We start from the raw sequence: 15,888 nt of genomic DNA on the forward strand, positions 1-15,888 counted from the left end.
ATGTGGTGTTATGAGCAGAAACCTGAGAGACACATTCCAGGGTGATGAGGGTGCCCTTGGGACCTTTAATTGTAGGAGGGTGAGGGCGGATCGAAAGGTTTTTTTTTGGCATGAATGAGAACAAAGACGCTTGTTCTTGTAACAGAGATGTTTATTTAGACAACTGAATGCATGCCAAAAAGAACTGTGTTACAGCAGTGGTAACTTTCAGCTCTCTCACATTTCTAACTCTGAGGGAAAGACCCGGATTAGGGACACAACAAACTTTTGAGCGTTGGTAGGGAACACTATCTTGCCCTAATTTATTGCATTGACACATTACTCTCGTCATGAACTCAGAGGGCGCGGGGAGACAGGAGGTACCATTGTTGAATCGAAGATTAAGGAGCTTGGACCTTAAAACAGCTTTGGCTAGGATATCATGAGTTGTTAATATCACTGTTTGGCAAAATTAATTCACACATTGCGTTGAGGAATTTTTTTTTTCCTTTCTTTTCTTTTTTTTTAACCTCTCACACAAAACACGTAAAAAGACAATAAAAAAGATGCACTTACTGTAGGTAGCATTCACATGCAGTATAATGTGTCTTCTCCTCAGACTAGATTTAACATTTTTCTCCACTATTTCTTACAGAAATTCACAGCTAATGTTTTTCAGTTTGGGGAAATTATCTTACACATAATAGCTACTGGATGAAAAATGTTGATGGGATTGGGAGAAAATAAAAGAAGAGGAAAACAGTGAGATGATCTGGTATGAAAGGCAAAAAGAGACAAAATTGTGCTTATTGTTGGTGGGATCTCTGTCAGACGTTTTGTTTAATGAACACACAAAACCCTGCACTCATGCTTCTAATTAATTCATGTTCAGCTCCCTCAAAAAGGGGGATTCCTTCTTGACACACAGACATCCGGCCACTTGGTCCATCAAAGATTTTTTTTGTTTTTTTGCTGCTGTTGCCATTGTTTCTCCAATATACCGATGAGCCAAAAATACCATAATATCAAAAATAAATGCAACCCTTTCACAAAACAATGAGCAAATAAATAATAATCAAGTGGTGTTCTTGTACTGTATATGTACTGTATATACACAGAGAGTTACGTTTGTCGTATATATGTACACAAACAACTGGCAGTCTTGTATCAGACTGGGCTTTTAGCATAGCGGACAACTGGGATTTGTGCCCTATAAATCCCAGAAAAAGCAACAACAAAATAACTTATACACAGAATCCTTGGGAGCAGAAGGGGTTACGCACACTGAAGACTACTATGTCGCCTGCAATTTTTGCCCCCCAAAAGTAGAAGCACTGGTTTCGAAAGGAAAGCAAATTGAAAAAAAAAAAAAAAAAGTAGTAACTTTTTGCTTTTTAGGAAGGGTGTAAAAAAAAGAGCCTCTTAAAATAATTAGCTTATTATTAAAACATAACAACAACATGCACGATGCTTTCCGAGCCTCAGTTGGAGAGGGTTATGATGAAGCACTTTTGCACAGTTGCATGACTTTGCAGTGTTTTTTTTTGTTGGTTTTTTTTTTTCATTTCTCCATCTAATAATGCTTCTGTCCTGCGAAAACCACCGGTGCCATCTGTGCGCATGTCGAGGCGAACCGCAGCCCCTCTGTGCCCTCCTGTGAGCGTGCTGCTCGTCTTGAATTGAAAGACGACATGAGAGGTTCTATTCTCCTCTGAAGCAGTTCTTCAAAATAAGAGTTTTGAATCCTTTTCTTTTAGCAGTTCACATGCTCAGGTCAAACGGGCCAGCGGGTCGCACTGAATTCCCGCTTCTTTCAACGTCTCCACGGCCGTCCTCCCAGCATGCTATGTCCATTTGCTTACCAACAAACACCTCACTAAACATTTTTTTTGTCCCGGTCTTATTTTAGTAGCTTATGTACAGGAGGTTGACGTGTCTGCCAGCCAGTATCCCAGGCAACCAGCATATCCTCACACATTTACAGTATGCATTCCAGTTTTTCAGTCCTCTTCTCATCTTTGTCCTTTTCACAGGTTGTGTGCTTTTGTGTCTGAATGAGAGCTTCACTGACGTTACATGTGCGGAGTTCATGTTTCTACCTAAAAAGTGTTTCAGATGTTTTGCTTTTTCTGCTGTTATGGAGAGGTCACTGAAGCACACATTGCATCTATAGAACGTATTTGTGTGTTTTTGTGTGGATGCGTGGGTTTGTGCTTGCATGTGTGTCGGTCTGGTTTAATGTGTCCTTTTTTTTCTTTTCTTTTTTTTCAAACGCTGCGTGGAGGTCTTTGAAGCTCATGGGTCCTCCTGTTGCGTCCCTTCTTATTTTCCTGCATCCGTCTCCACTTGGTTGCATGTTGGCTGCTCGCCCGAGATCCCCCTGCGAGCTGAGAACCAGCTAGCCTGGCCTGCCCCTTCTGGCCATTTTGGGTTTTCTGGTTGTTCTTAGGTGCCTCACTGCTCAATATACCCTTTTGGGTATTCTGACTGAGTGTTGGCTCTTCTACTGTTAGAGCTCCAGCCTGATGCCATGGCCGACTGAGAGGTGGACTGGCTTGCTGTTTCTGAGCAGTGGGAGCTAAAGCTCTAGGCTGTAATGCAGAGTTGGACCCGCCTGCGCTGTCAGGCTTGCCCTGACTGTTGCCGTTAGGCGTCTTCACCCTCTTCTGTTTGCGCTCTTTCTTCCACACTCTGTCACAAAACTCCTCCACGCTGTTTAGCTCTGGGTGGTCCAAGAGAGACAGGAAATCTCGGTACCACATCCTGTGCTTGGCTGAGTGACCTGCGCCACCTCCCGCGCCAGGAATTCCAGGCAGGATGTCACCCAATCTCTGGGTGGGGATGACCTGGAGGTTGAGGCGTAGAAGAGGCTGGATAAAGCCGTGTTCCACAGCCTGGCAATGGTAGACCCCTGTGTCAAACTGAGTGAGGCTGCGTATCAGCAGACCTTGGTCTGTACGCAGCACTCGGTCATCTAGCTTTATCTGAAATGAAACAAAGAGGAAGACAAAGAATACAATGGGTAAAAATACTGAAAAAAACAAAGATGGAACATCAGAATGAACCAGAGTTTTTAAACGTACATATTCGATAATCTATATCAGAGATGTCTGACTCAATTAATTCACACTTGTCTTGCAAAGCTCAAAACTACCCAAAAATAACCCATTAGAAAAACTCTTTCCAGAAATCATGACCCAGTTACTCAGAAAAATCCATAAAGTTTGATGTGAGAAGTTTTGTGACAGAACTATACAATATTCCTTGTATTAAATTACACCCCCAAACCAATTTCTAATAATCAGATCAGGATTTCTGGAAGGAGATACTGCCATTTACCCCCCTTACATTCAGGGGAAGGGATATATCGCTACAGCTGGTATCACTTAACCGAGGTCACATCAGAAAAAGAAAACACGTTTTACATTATAATGTCAAATTTGGTCAAGAAAGAAGAAGAACAATGAACAAGAGTTCAAAGGAAATGCCTTGTTTCAGGTCTCACTGAATACATGAGTATTGGTAAGAAAGATCGAAGCAAACTCCAAAGGTTCCTTTCAAGCTTCACACTGCATGGAAAAACTGCAGCTACATCAATCACCTGGGCTGTCATCACAGAGTGATGTTGTCCAGAAAAAGTAGAAGCTGGCTTAAACTTAGCAGCAAATCATGCAGCAAGTGTGGGTGGGCACAGCAAATTCTTATTAGGTTAATTTCTTAGCTGAACACTATTTTTTGCTGAAACAGTAATATCCTTCCATATAAAATTATTAACGGCTGTGTTTCACATTTAATACACCCTCTGACTTGTGGATCTATTACACAGCTGGACTTTTTTGTATCGCATTTCTCTTTGCTTATTGGTACCTAAAATACCACGCCTAGAAAGACCAGCTATAAAAATACAGCCGCAGTACAAAAGTTAATCTAAACACCCACACCCAGTGGTTTTCACCCTTTTGGGTCTCTGAGGTTAAAGATTAGAAGTGTCATAAGTCACTAGATGATGGAGCAGGAAAGGTGGAGCCCTGGATGGAGATATTTTGTCTGAAGAAATCTAACTATGTGTAATATATTTTATAATCATCTAGCAGTATATTAGCAAGTAATCTTAGGCATACACACCTCGAGCTTGCGCTCGTCGTTGGGCTTCTGCAGTTGCCAGTAGATGAGCGCTCTTTGAGACTTGGGGCTGCACTCTAGAAACATACTGCTGTTCTCCACACCAAACACACTCCTGTCCTCCACGCTGTCCCCTAAGCCATCCATGTCATCTGCTCAATGCAAAGCACATGCAGACAGACTAATGAGACGCAAATGACATGAGAAGGAGACAGTGTGTATGTGCTTGTATGAGATCTTTAAGGTACCGTGATGCTGAAGGTCTGAGCACTGGGAAAGAGGATCCCCATTTCTGATGTCTTGCCGTCTGGTTCGCCTGTGAAAAAACGACAGTGAAACTGAATGGAAGTGGTGGAAACAGACAGCTATGAGGACCTGTGGAAAACTAAGTACACTGCATGATTCAGTAGCTTGCAGCACTACCTTTAGCAGCAATAACTAGTTTTCTGTATGACTTCATCAGTCTGTCACATCAATGTGGAGGAATTTTGGCCCACTCTTCTTTACAGCACTGTTGCAGTTCATTCAGATTTGTTAGCATTCATTTAGGTCCAGCTCTCTTGAGATCAATTTCAATCAGGTTGAGGGCTGGACTTGGACTGAATCACAGCAACACTTTTCTCTTTTCTTTTTCACCCATTCTGTTACAGATTTGTTGCTATGCTTGGAGTCATTGACCTGTTGGATGATCTTGTCTCTGTCAAGCTTCAGCTGTCGGACAGATGACCTCACGTTTGACTCTAGAATACCTTAGTACACAGAGGAGTTCATGGGGGACTCAGTGACTGCAAGCTGCTTAAGTCCTGGGGCTGTGTAGCAAACCCAAATTAATACCCCTCCACCACCGTGCTGGCTATTGGTTTATGGTGTTTGCATTGATATGCTGTGTTTGGTTTTCTCCAAACATGGTACTGTGCATCATGGCCAGTTCCAGAAGTCTAGTGGTTTGTTCAAATGTAATTTTGCAAACCTAAGCTATGCTGTCATGTTCTTTTTAGAGTGAAGAAACTATCTCCAGGTGATCACACCACACAAGGCATACATATTTGAGTCCTTTTTCAATTGTACTGTTATCATCTTTACTCTCAGTTGGCATGCTAAATGTTAGGGTTGGAGATGTTGCCCTTAAAGTTTTTACAGTTTATCTGAGCATTGTGAGGTCTGACCCTGGGTTGAATTTGTTGGAAGATTGTGGAATTATGTGGAACCCAACTCTTTTCTGTACATAAATGAGTTTAACTGTACTAATTAAAGTGTATCTGGACAATCATCAAAAATTTTCAATTACTGTCAGTTAACTCTTTTAACCACATGTAACTATTAGCTTCCAATTCCATTGCTGTAAGCTAATACTTGATTTCACAGCTATATAATTACACGTACAGTGACCAGATTTGACCTGCTTCTCCATAAAGTTTAGCTAACAGTTAGCCGACACTGTTAGCTAACAAATTTCACTTTTTATCCATATGCTATTTAACCTTTAACATACACCATTAGCTAATAGTTAGTTGTACATTTAGCAAAAAAAAAAAAACCCAACAAAAACATCTTTTTAGTCACTGAATGTGTTGCAACTGTTTCATTTGTTGACCCATGTCATTAGATTTCTGTTTAATTTCTCCGTTTTCTTTATTGCAGAGTTATTACCTTACAATATAAAGCACCTTGAGGCCACTGTTGTTGTTATTTGGGGCTATATAAATAAAATTTTATTGAAAATCTTTACCCATGCTATCAGGTAAAAACTGTTCAACTGTTATACAGTAAGTGAGAGATCTTAACCGTTTATTCACTTTGTTTCCATTGCTTTTTTATTGAAATCTTTTATGAATTTCTTTTGGCTACTACTACTTAGTAAATTATACTTTTACTTAACTTATCTAAGATTAGCTTTGCAAGTATCCAGTGGTATATTTGTAACCTGGTTGGGAATCATTGCTGTACATGACAAGTTATTTCTTATGTACTTTTTTATTCCCACCACTTGGGGGCAATGTTTACCCAATGCCCAAAAATACAGGCACTAACTCAACCTTTAACTCCACTGTTAAATCACATGGATGGAAAAAAAAACAGCAGAATGTAAGAAACATAAACCTGCTGAGCAGTGAAACAGTGCGCTTCATTGCCTTCCGATGAGCCGTTATTATGAAACACATACAGCATTGTTTTGCCCTTGAAACGCCTTGTAAAAGCAGGCCCAGTCTTTGTCCTCTCCATATGAAAAAATCTACTGTGTGATTTGGCTTTTTAATGCGATGGCAAGGCGTTTTCAAAGTCTGGCTTTACTGACTAGCTGTGAATGGCTCCCTAGTTCCTAGTTGTCATGGTTCAAAAAACGCTGATGGCCGCTGCAAAATTCAAATTGGGTGCAAGCCAAACATGAGGCAAGGGCTGGAAAGAAGAGAAAGAACCAAGGTAGGGATAAAAAGTAGAACCACTTAAGGTTTTTAAAAAAAGACTAAACAAACAAACAAACAAAAAAAAACAAGATAAAAAATGCTCAGCGTGTTTGTGTGAATTCTCCACACAAAATTATGACCACTTACATTCCACTTTTTTCACACGTGTCCCTCGTCTGTACATTTCCTGGGCTAACATTCCTGTCTTTTTTGGCCATCTGAGCACGTGCAAGGTTGGGTGTCTGGTTCTCATTCTGGTAGCGAAAATATTTGCAGTGCAGTGGAGAGCTGAGAGAAGCCTGTCCCCACTTTAAACATGGGGTGTGCCACCTCGTCTGTAATCTTGCCAAGCTGGAGTATACCCACTGGCCTACTTCTGTTGGTGTGAGAAGTTCTAGATGAATGAGACGATGTGGGGGTGTCGTGCCATGTGTGTGTATGGGAGGGTAGTAGTGGTGTAGTGGTCAGCCTAATCCTGCTGGGTACAACAGAGGGTAATTTGAGGGTGTGTATGTCCCTCCTGGCTGAAGGGTGAAGTGGTCAGGCAGCTCCTGGTGGCTATAATTTATTGTGTGTTCGCTTGTCTTTGGATATTTGTGCATATTTCTTAATGCGTCTTGGTCGGTAGGATGATTGAAGCACAACTCAGAACAACTGTTACTGGCTAAGTTGCTGGATTGTACTTTCTTGGAGTGCATAATTAGTGCGTATGTGTGTTTAATGACTCAATTTCGTGCTGGTGTAATATTCAGATTACTTCCATGTTTAGAAGTTTTGGCATACAATGGCTATCTGTGTCTGTTTTTTGGGAGTCGCCACACTTACTAATAAGCCAGTGGAGGTCTGACGCTAGAGAAATGAGGCTGCACATCAGGATGCCCTTGAGCATAACATTTAAAACCAATTGTTTTAAAGCCAACCAAAACAACAGAATGCAGGTGTACTGATAAGTCCCAGGTGTGACTGCATGTGACGACACTAATACAGGATGTTGTTGAAAAGCAGCGTGCATGCTCAGCAAACCCTCCGAGGATACATAAAGGTTAAAGAAGGGTGTTTAGCGATTGCCGGCTCCTACCTCTTGGCAGTAGGAAAGTATCTCGAGCACTCAGCACCGTCCCAGGCACAGTAAGGATCTCTGGCCAGGCAGCACTCAGCGCAAGCTTTCCCATATACTTCGCAACGGTGTAAAGACATCTGCGATACACCCAGGGCTGAGCCAAGGTACAGCTGTTGCTGTGGGAGTCAGAGAGAGAGCAAGGATGTAAAAATTAAATGTTCCTGTGCGCCTCAGTTGGAAGGGTTCTTGCAAAAAAAGAAGGTGCTTGTGGGTTTAGTTCTCAGTGGGCACATTCTTTGCTTATGGGTAACAGTGTATGTTTAAAGACCGAGAATTTCTCGCTTTTTTGTTTCACTTGGACCTTTACCCTTGTCAACAGCTTTTGGATTAATTACAAAGTGAGAAAGCAAGTTTTTACCTGCTTGGTGGACAGCTCCATAGCAGTGATGGGAGTAGGCTCCTGTACAAAGCAAATAAACCCCATTTAACACCACTTCTATGGACAATGTGTTTTTAAAGGAAGGCTATTAGCACGCAATTACAAAACGTCATACCCTAAAGACAGTCATCTCTTCCAATACAACCTCCTCGAGGTCATGCCAGCTTTCTCTGGGGATCGTCACCACCTTCAGCACTGTTCCTTTATCTGAAATGCAAAAGACAGCATACTGTTAGTGTACATGCAGGCCTCGCTGGTCATAGATTAACATCTGTGGTGCATGTATGTATGGTTTAAGTAATAGATTAGAAAAACGTGTGTGTGCCTTCTTCAAAATACATGTTAAGTGCAAGAAGAAACATGGAAATAGATCAAAAAATTAAAAACGATTAAAATAGATTCTCTGGAATCTTCGACATGCCTGACAAGTGCATTAAGCTCTCCAGCATATTTTCTTTTGTTCAGTCACTTTTCTTTCTGTTTGGTTTTTTTTTTTCAGTCTTGCTCTGTCCAACGTCTGTGTTCCTTTACCCATCCTAATCTTTCTATTTTGTTGCCCAGTCTAAAACACAGCTTGTTCTTTTTAACTCAGCAGAGAAAAGCCAGCATCCAGGACTCTCTTCATTGTTGACACTGAGACTGGTGTTTTTCAGTTGCCATTTAATGAAGCTGCCAGGTAAAGGCACTGCGAGGCATCTGTTTGTCAAGCTATAGATTCTGATGTGCTCTTTCTCAGATGTGCACACAGAGGCCTCCCACTTCTCTTTCTATTCTTATTTCCTGGAACAATGATACTCTGTGAGTTTCAAAGAAATGTCTTTTCTTTGTCCATTACAATAATCCAGATGCTCAACTATCCAAACATTTTGCGCCTTTAATCAGTACAACAGTTTTCAGCTGTGCTAACATCACTGGGAAAGGGGTTTCCCACCGATCAATCAGCTTTATAAAGTTGATAAACTGGAATTAAGTACCACAAAGAACCGCTGGAACACAGGAGGGGTCTTTGTGTGCCTAGACAGATATTCCATTAAAAATCACTAATAATTTATGACTAACGGTCCTGCTAGTCGTTAGTTGTCTTTCCCAAAATTTCTGATTATTTTAATCCCATTTTAATTAAAAACTAAATTGAGCTCAGTGGTTCAGGCCAAGAAGTTAATCGGAATCAACTGGTACATCAACTGATCCCAATGCCATGTGATGGCTCATGATGATATCCTTTTACACACTCGGGTTGCAATCTCAAAAAGTGAAATTTGGATTCTGCGAGCTGCTTTGAAACCCATCTTCACCCAAGCTCCCCCTATTTCAACATAGACATTTGTTAGTGAGATCAAGCTTTTTAAGTGTATTAGATACTGATGCCAGTACACTGTAAATAAAAATAAAATTAAAAAATAAATTAAAAGTCGGTTAAAAAAAAGGAAAAATATTATTGTAATTTTCTGTATCTGTTTTTGAGTGGAAATATCTGTAAATACTAAATCGTAAAAATCTATCTGTGGTTAAAAATGTCTTTAATTGTAAAACAATACACTGGACTTTATTTGAACAGATTTTGTTTGCAGTGTACGCCAAAAGTACTTATGGCGGACCACCCTGGCGGTGAAATAAACATATAGAAGCACAATATTTATTGCAGTGTCATCTGTTGCATACCTGTGCCAATGAACATGACATCATATTGCCCATCCTCTGCCTCTACTTTGTCCACCACCAGCTGGGTAAACTGGTAGTCCACGTCCGTGCGTACCATTATGGGTCGTCCCCCTATTGGGTGCACCGGGTTGTACATGGCAGGGTGACCCCTGGCGAAGGTGATGACATCATCCGGAAGGTCCTTCGTAGAATCGAAACCTCCAAATGTCTTGCTGGGGCACTGAGATCAAGACGTGATATGTTTGTTTCTTCTAATATTGTCTTATAATGTCTCATTATTACTTGTAAATTTACAACATTTTTGCTAAATTGCCTTACAGTTCCAGGGCGAGGGTAGGGCACCCTCCCTTGGAAGGGCACCCACTGGTAGTTGGGTCCATCTCTGTGGGCATAGGGACCCAGGAAAACCCTCCTGATGTCTGCCATGTTGTACATACACACCGCTGAGCCTTTAAATATGTTACTGTGGAAGGAGAGAAAAAGAAATAAATCCAGAAGGGGTGAGTTTAAGGATCAAGAGGGGGAGGAAGCAAGAGGGTGGTGAAATAAAAGAGATGACAGAGACAAACAAAGGGGATTCGTAAATGATCGGTCACAAGACAGGGATTAGGAGCTTGTTAAAAACTGAAGAAAGACAACAAAATGACCCATCATCGCACAAAGACAGAGCGGAGCAAAGTTGTCATTACTTGAGTACAGCAATGACAGATTGGAACTTCTCTCTGATTGCTTCCAGCCTCTTGAGAACAGACAGGAATTTGGGCACACCACCAACAAACCAGGAGACCTGGTTCAGAGCATATTTGAAATCCCCTCCAATATTTTGTGAGCATTTGCTTGAGCCAGATGGGTGGATTTTGCTTTCACAAGGAAAGCAGGCAAGGTCGATCAATCATGCTAAAAAAGGGGAAGTGATGTGGATTTTATTTTTTCAATTTAAGCTCTTTCGCGGGTCATCCAGAAGACAGCAATTTGAGTCGTGAGTCATTAAATGGGAGAATCGGGGAGTTTCACATGAATATTCCAACATGCATACTCCACAAGAGTTATTAAATATTCTTGTGGAGATTATGACAGAATAAGCACAATGCTTGCAGTCTGTGGAGAGCGTGAAGTCTATAAACCTTCCGTCATATCTATTCATCTATTTCACAGTTTTATAGATTTAGAATTATTTACTTTATGAGGATAAATGCCCCCCAAATAATCATTCATTTACTTTCCAGGTGTCACATTTTACAATTACAGATTTTCTTTTGGACAGCAAATCTCCTTCACTTGCAGGAACCGAATGCTTCAAAATGATTCGAGATGTCCTTTGTCTTGCTGACTGCAATGGGAAGTTGTATCAGCCTAATTAGGGATGTGGCTGGCAAACACACAGCCGACAGTACTCCACAAAGCATGGAAGATGAATGGATTAGCATTTGAAAATGTTAATTACAGAGAAATTCAATTAACTCCAGGGGCAAAAAAAAAAGACGCTCCAATATCTGTGCTTATGAAGAAGGGTGAAAATGTGTTTGTGAAGATACACACAGACACACAGAAAGAGGCATGCAAATTCACCCCTAGAATGCACACACATAGACACACACACACACACACACACACAGAGGTACACAATCAGACACTGATCTGTCAGTGGCAGCTTCTTTGTGCCTCATTAAGCAGTGATATTAAAAGCCGGTCCCTCTGAATCTCTGCTCTATTCATCTCTGAAAACCGGCCACTTAGAAAACCAATTAAACCACTCTAATTCCTCAATGCCCCATAATTGAATTTTAAAGTGTACGCGTGTGTGTGTGTGCGTGCGTGCGTGTGTGGGCAGACGTGGATACGTGGGTGTACGCCCACCAGCGCCCACCAACCTCTGGGTTTTAATACATCCCTGAAAGCAGTGAAAAGCCAAACAGGTCTGGTAAAGCAAGGCGCCTGTCACCATGCGTTAGCCTGCACCGCTCCTCTATTCAGCTCGTCTTATCATTAGCAGTGATTGATGATGAAGTGTTTGTCCTCCTTTCGAAGCGGTGCAGAAACAGTACCGGACACACACACACGCACGCACGCACAAAAAGCCCTCCTCCTTCCTGAATGCAAATTCATCATCTTCATCATCACGATAAGTGCCACCATCTGTGCCATTTCAACTCACTTATCTGCCTTGCCCCATGCCTTCACCTCTCCACATGCTTCAGTAGAGACACACCCGGCTTCTGAAAACCCCATTCGAAGCTGGGGCGGTGGCCGAGGGGGGTGGGAGGAAAAAAAAAAACAACAAAAAACCCCCGTGGATTTCTGTTAAGTGAATATCATGTTTCTCTCGCTCCCTCCTGCTCCATAATCTGATTTTCCTACAAGCCTGCCAAGGTTTCAGTGAAAAACAGGACAGGTAGTGAGGAATTGGGGAATCAGATAAAAGCAATCTCCAAATCTGAGACGAGGGGAGGGCTACCCTCGGAGAGAAAAGCATCCGTGAGACACCTGTAAGTGGATTACGAGAGCGGCGTCTGGGAATTTGACAGAGGCGCACTTGGTCGCTTGCATCGTGCCGTGCCATTTAAAATGGTTAGGAAATTACAGATAAAGGGGCAGGATAAAGGAGGAGAAAAGAAAGGCTTCTTGAAAAGAAATACGAGGCGCGTGTTTTTCAAATGCAGAGGATGAAACCTATACAGGAAGGTTGACCGTTGAAATAATCAAGTCTTTCTGATCTCTTAGCAACACATCAACAAAACAATTCTGATACTACCAGCATCTGTCACGCAGTTTTAACATTTGAAACCCTTGCATGCTCACTTTGGAGGTCAAGGGTAAAAGACTGTACCTGGATGTGGTGAATACAGCGTAGATAACTGGATTCTTTGGGTCCTTGGAGCTCATGAGAAACACGTCCTCTAAACAGCGAGAAGAATAATGTGTGAAGGTGAAGCTCTGAGGTCAGGTTGGAATTTTTCCACATCGAGCAAAGACACAAATAAATAAAATAAAACGCACTTACGCAGTTCGTCGAAATGTGTGTCAATGCCATTGACGCCAGGAACCGCGCATATTAGCCGCGCTTTGAGAAAAGTGGTCCATTTGTTGACCAGACTCCTGTGACCTCCCATGTCATTCTGCAACAACATTTGAAGTGCTGTCAGCTCAAACCTCCGTATGCACTTTTGTTAGTAAGGTCCTTGTAAATATCACATTTATTAAAAATGTTACAGAAGTATTAAGTTTCATACATATTGCAGTAATAAAAATAGGACTGTAGTCTCCTTCTATATTGTATCATGTGTGAAGTTTTGTGATAATATCGTATTGTGGGGCGTTGTGTCTGAAGATTCCCACCTCTAACTAACTTATACTTATATAAGGAAGGTAAAGGTTAACTATGGGCATATGATCGTTAACTTTTTTTCAGCAACTATGACTCGGGCTGTTCATAATTACTTTTATTTTCTCATTAGGACACGTACATGTTAATAAATGGCTTTTTAAGGGCTTATAAACTGATAACTAAGGCACATTATAAGAAGTATGCTACTTTTTTGTGTAACAGAATCGTATTGATACCACATCACACTGTTATAACAGTTTTGTGGGGTTGTGTGTGTTGTTACCTTACACAGTTGTCCTATTCTGGCAATAGTAGCTTTCCCAGTGTGCTCCCCGTCCATGGCGTTCTCTTTGAAAAACAGGAAGATCTTGTCATCTTCGGGGTTGTCACTCTCAGGGATCAGGTGTATGCCTACGAATCTGGGATCTACAAGAAAGAAAATAGAGGAAAAATAAACAAATAAAGCACATAAACTTTGTTCACACTCAAACTCACACCAGCAGACACACAAATACAATTTTACAATCCAACCTCTGCCCCGGTGACAATCATTTCACCCCTATTTTACACCTCTGTAACCCCCCCCCGATATTCTCCAGTCACGGCTCGGTAATAGCAGCCCTTCACTTTACACCATGGTGTTATAGTATGTGACTTTACCTCAAGTGAGCGCTCCAAATCCAAATCCCACATAAACCCTGTCTCTAGACCACATCCTCGCAAACACACATGGCTCTGATTGTCCCGGGTAACACTTGAATAAATTTATCCTGACTTTAAGCGCAAGAGGAAATCAAAGCTAAACATAGGAGCCAAGGCCTTAGGGCTGGGATCTTTTGGCATAAAGAGGGCGTAAGAATCGAGGAAAAGTCGTGAGCCTACGTCCAAAAGCTCGTGGGTGTAAGCGGAGAGAAACAAGTAGTGCCATGTTACACCTCCATGGGCGTTTAAGATATAGAGTAGCTGTGAAAAAGGAGCATGCGGCCAAAGTGGGAGGCAGATTTATAAGGGTTGTGCAGGTGTGAGACCTCTGCTGTGAATTGTGTGTACCCCACACACACTTCATACTTCCATCATGAATGTTTGCCCTTATATGCAGACCACCATAAATTTGTGTGCGCACACCACAGATAAAACAAAACAAAACCAAGCTGCTGACCACTGAAGTCATACCACCGATTACCTATAATCCAAAGAAAAAGCTGCTTTATTCAAAGGAAATCCAACCATCCATATAAGCAAGAGGTCATTAAAATGTGAAGGAATGCGTAAATAAATCTGGACTACCAAACTACAGTTTAACCCCAAATCCTTTTAGAATCAGCTGCTATTAGGGATTCATTCCCTGGTTTCTCTCTTGATACATTTGAGTACCATATAACCTTGTTGATAAAGCCTCAATAGAATATCTCCACCCCGGTAATCCATGCAATTACAATCCCCTCATTGTGCAGAAGACGCTGGATTCTGCCGAGCCGAATGGATACAATCCCCAGCGTATTTGTTTGAACAAGGTGAAAGATCGATGAGGATTAACACTATAACAATGACTTCCTCGGTTTATACTGCTCTTTATTAATATGTCACAGTAATCAGCACTGGCGAGACCCGTGTTTGTGATTTTTGATGGTGCCTGGGGAGGGGGACGTGGGCGGTTGAGGGGGACTGGGAGGAATTTGACTCCACTACAGGAGGAAAACAGCTAAGAGCGGATTAGTTCTGTGGGAAAGAGGGGTGGGGGGGATGGCACAGCTTGAGGGAAAGGTTCAAACTGACCTTTTGTGGCTCCCTAAGTCCTCTGCGGTGCCGAAAGATAGCCAGACAGACTGAGCAGTCAATAACCCTCACTGCAGCGCTAATCTTGCTAGCACAGGCAAATCCACTGACTTTGTGAATGGGCTCTGATATCTGATGTCTGCACATGAATGGAAATGATTGGAGACTTGAGGCTTGCGAGAGAATTTAATGCCTCAAAGTCTGCTGAAAAGCTCAATGGTATACTTTTCCAAATAATGGCCAATGACAGGGATTTCCATCCAGCTTTTAGGGAAAGGTTGAGGTCTATAGAGACCACAATGGTCTAATTTTACCTTAATAGCAAAGTATTTTGAGTCATGTTATCTAGTTTTTGCAGTCTAAAGTGGTTTATACTTAACTGTTGCTACTAGGAATAAATATAATTGAGAAGTGTTCAGCAGAATACACCATGATGAAAAATTCAACTGCTGAATTGAACATGAGAAATAAAAGAATTCACTCTTAGCTCATCTTCTACAATTTTATTTATTTATTTTTTTACCATTCAGCCATCTTGAATCATGCTGCTCTGTTCTGATTGGATGATGATCTCCCAGCGTACGGAAAATGGCAAAGTCCCTTCCCATGAAGTCAGCAGATGTGCCCGAGTACAGCTCTCCATCTGCCAGCGAGAAAGGATAGTTAGGAACAAATGACCAGCTCTGAAGTGACTGCGTCCTCCCTGGAAGTAATAAAAGCACACATCAAACTCACCAAGGAGAAGTGAGGCTGAGAGCATTTTGGGGTCGTAGGGGCTTTTCCCGCGGCCGTTCTCAAATTGTGAGGCCAGTCGGAAGATGTTGTCCTGCGGTGGGAAAAGGTCAAAGATCGAAGTGAGGGCAGTGAAAGCCACAACGAGCATGGTTAAAGGTACATTTATAGCACGTGTTTCAAGTTACAATACATTCTCATTATAGCGCGCTACTTTGGGGGAGTGGGATGCAAAAAAACACTACCTCCAGACAGGAGAAACAAGAAATGTTTTATTACACTGCTGCCCTTGGTTACCAAATGCACCAAAAAAGGGAATATAAGCAGTAAAATTAAGTAAAAACAGACACGACCTCTGAGTCTTTTAAAGAAAAGCGAGTGAGTTTTT

At 41.8% G+C, this 15,888-nt stretch overlaps 1 protein-coding gene across 1 annotated transcript in view; it reads right to left on the reverse strand.

The window, feature by feature from the left end:
* Window positions 1-130: 130 nt before the first annotated feature.
* sema3aa (sema domain, immunoglobulin domain (Ig), short basic domain, secreted, (semaphorin) 3Aa) overlaps window positions 131-15,888 on the reverse strand; it is a 36,164-nt gene continuing 20,406 nt past the window's right edge. The window contains exons 6-18 of the mRNA XM_085136876.1: window positions 15,504-15,594; window positions 15,292-15,411; window positions 13,276-13,418; window positions 12,669-12,783; window positions 12,495-12,564; window positions 9,986-10,130; window positions 9,668-9,887; window positions 8,121-8,212; window positions 7,985-8,026; window positions 7,585-7,742; window positions 4,350-4,417; window positions 4,105-4,253; window positions 131-2,963 (exon numbers count right to left, since the gene is read on the reverse strand). Of these exons, the coding sequence (XP_084993002.1) occupies window positions 2,247-2,963; window positions 4,105-4,253; window positions 4,350-4,417; window positions 7,585-7,742; window positions 7,985-8,026; window positions 8,121-8,212; window positions 9,668-9,887; window positions 9,986-10,130; window positions 12,495-12,564; window positions 12,669-12,783; window positions 13,276-13,418; window positions 15,292-15,411; window positions 15,504-15,594 (2,130 nt within the window). The 3' untranslated portion in view covers window positions 131-2,246. The remainder of the gene's footprint in view (window positions 2,964-4,104; window positions 4,254-4,349; window positions 4,418-7,584; window positions 7,743-7,984; window positions 8,027-8,120; window positions 8,213-9,667; window positions 9,888-9,985; window positions 10,131-12,494; window positions 12,565-12,668; window positions 12,784-13,275; window positions 13,419-15,291; window positions 15,412-15,503; window positions 15,595-15,888) is intronic.

This window comes from Neolamprologus multifasciatus, chromosome 17 (assembly GCF_963576455.1).
Source record: "Neolamprologus multifasciatus chromosome 17, fNeoMul1.2, whole genome shotgun sequence".
NCBI lineage: Eukaryota > Metazoa > Chordata > Actinopteri > Cichliformes > Cichlidae > Neolamprologus > Neolamprologus multifasciatus.